This window comes from Megachile rotundata, chromosome 2, assembly GCF_050947335.1.
Source record: "Megachile rotundata isolate GNS110a chromosome 2, iyMegRotu1, whole genome shotgun sequence".
In the NCBI taxonomy this organism is placed as follows: Eukaryota; Metazoa; Arthropoda; class Insecta; order Hymenoptera; family Megachilidae; genus Megachile; species Megachile rotundata.
The window spans coordinates 18,939,230-18,946,528 of record NC_134984.1 but is presented as its reverse complement, the minus strand read 5'-3'; the positions used below and the strand labels follow the sequence as shown (position 1 = coordinate 18,946,528).

At 35.8% G+C, this 7,299-nt stretch overlaps 2 protein-coding genes across 7 annotated transcripts; both read left to right on the top strand.

Moving 5' to 3' along the window:
* The first annotated feature begins 1,181 nt into the window (after positions 1–1,181).
* Positions 1,182–5,225, top strand: LOC100882389 (uncharacterized). Of its 6 annotated transcripts, none has more exons than XM_076528996.1 (5): positions 1,182–1,555; positions 2,869–2,927; positions 3,119–3,879; positions 4,002–4,153; positions 4,499–5,225. In XM_076528996.1, the coding sequence occupies exons 3-5, from the start codon at positions 3,121–3,123 to the stop codon at positions 4,902–4,904; spliced, it is 1,317 nt and encodes a 438-aa protein (XP_076385111.1). In that variant the 5' UTR covers positions 1,182–1,555; positions 2,869–2,927; positions 3,119–3,120; the 3' UTR covers positions 4,905–5,225. The 6 variants fall into 6 exon arrangements, with proteins under 6 accessions (XP_076385111.1, XP_012143339.1, XP_012143333.1 ...); XM_012287949.2 differs by having other exon boundaries at positions 2,741–2,927; XM_012287943.2 differs by having other exon boundaries at positions 1,182–1,836; positions 2,741–2,927.
* An 813-nt stretch (positions 5,226–6,038) lies between these two features.
* Positions 6,039–7,120, top strand: UK114 (reactive intermediate imine deaminase A homolog UK114). Its single transcript, XM_003699738.3, has 5 exons — positions 6,039–6,199; positions 6,289–6,449; positions 6,543–6,611; positions 6,692–6,747; positions 6,822–7,120. Exons 1-5 carry the CDS (start codon positions 6,129–6,131, stop codon positions 6,882–6,884), a joined length of 420 nt encoding a protein of 139 aa, XP_003699786.1. The 5' UTR covers positions 6,039–6,128; the 3' UTR covers positions 6,885–7,120.
* The last annotated feature ends 179 nt before the right edge of the window (positions 7,121–7,299 follow it).

Below are 7,299 nucleotides of genomic sequence, written 5' to 3'. Positions count from 1 at the left end.
ATGTGTCACTCGTTCTTGCCAGTATTTTCGGTTCATCTCGGTCTCGTGGTTCACGTAAGCCACTATGGACTACCCTTTGACCCAAGGAAGGCGAGGTCCACTTGGCAAAAAATACTATTCCCATTTTTGACAGAAAGTTCTTCTAACTTTCTTTTCTTTTAGTAGAAAGTTCTTCTAACTTTCTTTTTTGCCCCTTTGCTTTTTTACGTCGTCATAGATTACTTGAGTGCAATCTTAGAATGAGAGGTACCATGCGGCGTTTAGAATAAGTTAAGCGTATGCGTGTGAGATCCTATGCGATTAGTATTAAGTTAATGTATGTGTGTGTGTGTGTGTGATACAAGTTCTTTGCTGGATTGTGGTAAAGAACTTGTATATGCGAGCTTATGAGCGAAGTAGAGTCAGAACTCATTTATCCTTCTGATAAATGAGGTTGCATTTGGAGGGTGGAAGGGATTTGGAGTTAGGGTGGGTCACTATCGTAGCAACCTCCACGTGGTGTGACCTGGTAATCGATATCGTTTTCTAAAAATTTTTTTTTTAAATAAACTTTAGAAAATGATATCGAGCTAATAGCTACGAATTAAATTATAATTTCATTTATTTCACATTTTCTTTTACAAAAATGTTTGGATCAAGTGATATATTACAAGTTCCACACTTGTACAAATTTAGAAGATTTACAAGTCTTATAATAAAATACTAAACTTTTCAAAAGTGGATGATAGATAAGACGGAAACCACAGAATAAACCAGAGGCGACACCTTTGATCTCTCGAAAACGCTGTCCCATTAAATTGTACGAGCGGGAATTTTAAATCGAGTGAAACTACTTTCAACAATCTCTAATAATTTGATATGTATTTGTAATAAATTTTCTGTTCATTATTAATATTGTCTTTTGAGGTATTTTTATCAATTTTATGGAAAAGTTGAAAAAGAAAATATACCAAAATGATTGGTCTACAAAATATATTTGAAGGATAGGTATTGCGGAAATGAATATTACAACTTATAAGAAAATAAAAAACTTTATTTCACAAGAAATTACAGATAAATGTGTTACAGATATATGACAAAATATTTATTGCAAATATGCATTAGTGAATATGCAGGTTTAAATTCTTCTTTTTCGCCCGCCATACTTCCACACTATGCGCATGCGCATCCCCGATTCTTTTGATTTGGTCATTTAAATTGGTGCGTCCTCTGTCTCTCTAAGAGGTAGGTTTCTTTATCTAGTGTCGCCTCTTGATATGTCTATTCTTTGCTTGAACCAATGAAAACCAATATGCGCAGTACACATGAAAACTCGTCAAACGATGGGTACGATTTGACCGTTGAACGAATACCAGCATCGCAAGGATTCGCGAGTTATCGAATCACCGTAGCGACATCTGTCACTTATCTCGTTTGGAATGTATCCTCTGCGGTTGGTGCGGCTCCTCGGAAAAAAGTCTCCTTTATAATCTCCATTCGTAGAACGTCACGCGGAAGTGATTCACTGATTCTTGTGGCAGAAAATGCAAGTTTGCAAATTGCCGCGGTGAGAAAAGTGAGTGTTGTTATCTGAAAGGTTCTCAAATCCGGTGAATGTCGTGAAATACCTCGGTTAGCGCTCACTGGGTGGGCAATTGATTTTCAAAGTGACCGTCGTCGGGTGCGAGCGAACGAACGCCTCTGACGCTTCGCAGTACCGAGTAGCAGCGAGCGCTGCCGAAGTTAGATTATTCATTCTAATACTGTCGAGTAAAAGTTTTGTGAAGCTACGTTTTATTTAAAAAAGAATATATATATTCATACATATATATATATATACATATACATAGTGCAAAGGTGTGTACCAGCAAATGGAAAAAGCGAGAAGAGCCGACCTTCGCTTTTCATGAAAGAAAGGAGCGAAGGAGGCTATACGCGTACATACCGGTTTCGGACACTCTCTCTCTTTCTCTTTATTCCCTCAAGCACCACTTGAGGCGTACCGCGCTTCTCGAGTTCGTTACGACATCAGTAAGGTATTACCCGGGTAATATCCCGAAATGGTGTCGCGAGAAATACGGTTCCGCCGGTCGCGAAATCGCGTAATCGGGCTTGTACGTGAAGGTCACGTACCAACCGTTACTCGAGCCACCAATTCCGCGTCACGTTTCGGTGTGGCTACGGGTCGTTCGCGGCAAGGTATCCTCCTCCGGTGCCTACCGAAAAGGTGACGGTTTCGCGAACACGACATCTCCCGGTGATGTCAGAATGCCGAAAAGATTTAACCGTCTACGTTCGATGAATTCTCTCGTCTGTGTGTACGAACGACGACGACTAATCTTATCGTGTATCGTAATCGGCTACGGTGAGTGCCGTTCGGTTATGGCATTACCCGGGTAATGCTCGAGAAAAACTTCACACCCTGTCCGTATTCGATTCGATAACAAACGCGACTCCGGTTGTCGCGCGCGCGCGGCGCCTTTCAAAGGCGGTCTCTCAATTTGGTTCGTCTCATTGAAAGTCCACACGACCAACGTTTATGGATCGTGGATCGAAGCGTACTACAATTCTGGACATGCGGAGAGTGGCGATGGTAAGGTCTCGCGACGGGTGATGTCCAGTACCACAAATGGATTTTCGCGAAATTTCTAATTCTGAGAGAGAAAACGCTTTTTTTTTTGATCGGGAACAACTAACTTTTCCTCTGATTGACCACTGCAGGGCGATTACCAAATCTTGTGACGTTGAATTTTTGACGTAGGCCAGTCGACGCAAAGCACGAGTGGTACTGGTTCTTCTAGCGATCTCATGGGGATCAGTGCACCGTATTATCATCTTTATGGGCATTTTGTCATGTTTTGAAAATTAACGCGTTCACTGCTCTCGTAGGAGATTGGATCATCAGCTTTTTGTCTCCTCCGCTATTTCCTATTTAACACCTTTGTCAGGTATGTATCTAAAAAGTTTCTTTAGCAACAGTCCTTATATTAATAAAATATATATTCATACGTATTTGTATTTTAGATAGTAATAAAAATGGTAAATGTTTATATTTTAAAGAGTTGTAAGTTATAAACATTGAAAGGAATAAACATAAACCTGCAGAAACAATGTTAGTGACATGTTTTATTTGTTTTAGGAATGTCACGGGACTATGATAGACGAAGAGGAGGTAGCGGTAGTGGCAGCAGTTCTAGTAAATTACGAATGGATACCAGCGTATCTCAGCCCAGACCACATGGTGAAAATTCAGGAAAACGGAGGGAATTAGATAGCGTAATGCGGAAAGCGCGTGAATCTCAGTCAAGTTATTGGAATAAAAAGCTTTTGGAGGTAGAGGAACGAGATCCAAATAGGTGGAGACACAGTGGGTACAAGGAATTGTACGTTGGGGGCACAGCAAGTGGAGAACCTAGTAGAGGACATCCCCGAAGTCCACGCAGTCCTAGACCTCGTAGTCCTCATATTTCACGACCACGCAGTCCACGGACTAAAAGTCCGCGTTCACCTCGAGATAGATCACATACCAGAGGCAGACCCACGCGTAGTCCAAGTACTGGAAGTACTTGTTCCGATCGATCATGTAGTGTCTGTTCACCAAAAGAACGTCGACGTATTGTACAGCCTTCCCGTTCACGTTCAAGATCACTCACGCCGGTTCGAACTCGGACACATCCAAAAGAGGTAGTACCATCAAGTTCACGAGTAATACCAGCTCGTACTAGACCACGATCGCCTCCCTTGCCACGCCCACGTACACCCCCGCCTACGCCACAACCTCCACCACGTCATCAAAAGGACTATAAAACAATTAAAGAAAAGGAAACGAAGGTTAGACGTAAAGAAAAGCATCATACTAGAATTCCAGAGGATCCACGAGTTCCAGATCCCATTCCATTGGTAAAGAATTTGATACTAATACTACTACGTTTTACCTTACATCTTTATTATTTATTAACTTTTGTTTATGTACCTCTTTTTTTTTTGCTTGTTCCCAATGCATAATCATGGAACTTACGCAGATGCGTAAACCTGTAAAAGTAGAAAAAACTCATTCGAGTCATGGATCAACTCAAATGATTAGGCCTCCGCCCGAATCCTCGCCTAGCGAAGACAGTGATAGTTCTTCTACCACATCTCACGTTGGTCCACCTAGGATGACGTTATCAGAAAGGTATAATTTAAAGTATTCTGTAATATAGCATGATTGGTAGTAGCCTGCAAGAATTGTATTTGTCTCATTGTCAGGAATGGCGATTTATCCTTAGCTCCCACTTAAAGCTTTCTCCAAAGTTCCTGTAGGCTTCTCCTATATTCTCCCTAGGTTTTACACCAGATGTAAACTGGTGCTCATAGGCTCTTTGGTTATAAGCATTTAATCTACTCATTATTGATGTACAATTTGTATCATTATAGTATGTAAGGAATTAAAATCGAAGTTTTAAAGAGTTTAGTAAATATAGACATAATTTATTAATAATGTTGTCTTAACAAAATATAAAATTTCGTTGTTTCATAGATTTGGTAAAATGGCACAATGGAGCGTAGATCGTAGAGACATGGAGAACATGCGCATCACAAAAGATGGAGAAAATGCAATGAAAGTTGTAATAGAAGGTGAAGAAAGAATTGCAAGATTAGGATACGATTCTCCACCACCAGGACACTATCCTGAGTCGCTTTTGGCACAAGGACCAAGAGGTCTTGAATGTTGGGATGACGTTCGTGTTAGATACGACTATTACAAGGCGCGAGGATATCTTCGAGACCTCACTTTGGATGACTATATAAAGTGGGAAGAATGGTGGTATAAATATCAAGAATGGTTAGAAGCAGAACGTTTTTATGAACAATGGGCTTCTTCGAACCGTCCTTCCGGTGGAAGTCGCAAGAGACGCGGGCGACGTAATAATACGGCTCACTGAAACTTCGTAAGCTCGTCATAAATCATTCTTGATTCATAGACATTACCATCAATAAAATATACTGTAATATTTGTTGTGCTTAGAAAAAGAGTGCAAAAGGTGTGTAAACGCTCTATACAAATATACATAATTCATATGAAAACATACACGTGTGTATTGCGCGTACGCGCGCGTGTATCATTGTGTATATATATACACATACATACAACACACACACACACAACACACATATGCATATACATATATTATAATAAAAAATATGACTGTGCTGTAAAAAACCTCGTTTTCATCGGTTTGACAAGTAAAGTTTAACATAAAAGATTTTTCGTTTTCTTATTTTGTAATGCTTTATATCCATAGAAGTTTTGTAGTAATAAGTAAACTTAATACATACTGAAGTATTATAAATATTTTGAACAATTTATTTTTATATTTATATCTTCTTTAGAAATTGGATAATTTATCATATAAATTTTTTCTAGTTATGATAAATACCATTAATACTTGCAGAAATAATTTTGTGTCTCTTTATTTAATGCCAATGTTTAATAAATTATGTTTTAAGAATATATGCAAAGGTCATACTATGAAAAAAATTGGAAGATTTGAAAGAAAAGAGTATATTAAAATAACAAGAATTATATATACATATATATATATTTTTGTATATAATTTCATTTTTTATAAAGATCAGTTTGAAAAACTCAAATATATTTAATCTTGATTAAGAAATCTTATAAATTCTGTTTCCAACTTATGTTATACATGTTACAACCTGTACCATAAATGTAATGTGACAAGATAATGTAATTCTTCATTTTTATTCGATTTTATGTAGTTATAAATGAGAAATACATAAACGATTTTTAATATTGAATTCTTAAATAATTTTTTATCAACACTGAGAAACTTCTATAGGTCTTTTTAAACCGTTTTTTTTTAAACATTAAAATTACTATGTTTAAATGAGAGTCTAATACATCAAAAAAAAACTTGAAAATAATTTTTTTTTTTTTTTCATTTATGAATAAAAATCTATTGTTTTCTAAATATTATATCTTGGAAAGAATTACATAGTGAACTTAAGATAAGATATTGCTTAACTAAGGGGTTAAAAGTTTATCAAAAATAAATATGAATACATAAGGAGAACACACAATTGGCACTGGATCAGTTAAATTAAAACAGAAGACTAAATACATCGCAAACTCGGCGAAAACAATAATGGCTTCACAAAAGGTGGTAAGAAAAATAATATCAACTTCATTGAGTCCAAGACCAGTTGGACCTTACAAGTAAGCAACAATATTATTAAAATTTTATAATATTTAAAAGTTTATTACTTGATATAGATAGTACTAATAATATGATTAATTTCAAACAGCCAAGCGGTACTTGTAGATCGTACATTATATTTGTCTGGAGTTCTTGGTTTAAATGTTAAAACCCAGAAACTTGTTGAAGGAGGTGCTGTTGCTGAAGCTCGTCAAGCGCTTATAAATATGGGACATATCTTAAAAGAAGCTGGATCTAATTATGATAAAGGTCAATTTTTTTTAAATTAATTATCTAAATTTATAATACCTCAGTATTATTATTAAAAATTTAAATAATACTTATTTTTTATTATATTTACAGTCGTAAAAACAACAATCCTGTTACAAAATATTGATGATTTTGCTGGAATAAATGAAGTTTACAAAGAATGTAAGATTCAGTTCTATTAAATCTGATTTTATTTTAAGATATTAATATACGTATATGTATGTATATATATTTTCTTTTAGTTTTCAAGGAAAACTATCCAGCCCGATCTACATTCCAAGTTGGAAAATTGCCAATGGTATAAAGCATTAAATTTGTTAAGCGTTTAAAAATTGATATATCTCAGACATTAATTGTGAAATGTTATTTTAGGGAGCTCTGTTTGAAATTGAAGCTATTGCTGTTACTGGTGAAGTAGAAACAGTTTCATCATAAATGGAAAATATTAAGTTTGTTAAGACTATAGTAAAATAAGTGTTTTTCTTTATAGTAATTTTGTAATGCTATTAGCTTAAAAAATGCCTAATATTCAAATAAGTTTTTGTATAAGGTCTATGAATATAGGGACAAATATGTTTCTAAAGGGTTGAGATTCCAAACACGATTACGAGATATAAGAAATGTTAGGTCTACATTTTTTATTTATTGGAAAATAAAAATGTTCAAACTCATTCATATTTGGTCTATGATTCCCCCTTATATGCGTACATTATCCTCCATGCATATGGCCGGCGAAGTAGAAAGCGTATGTAATGTGACAACACTGTAATGTCATTTAAAGGAAACCTACTGAAATTAGCTGTGATGCGCGAGTTGCATATTATTTGTTATTGAGAAGAATATTACATTC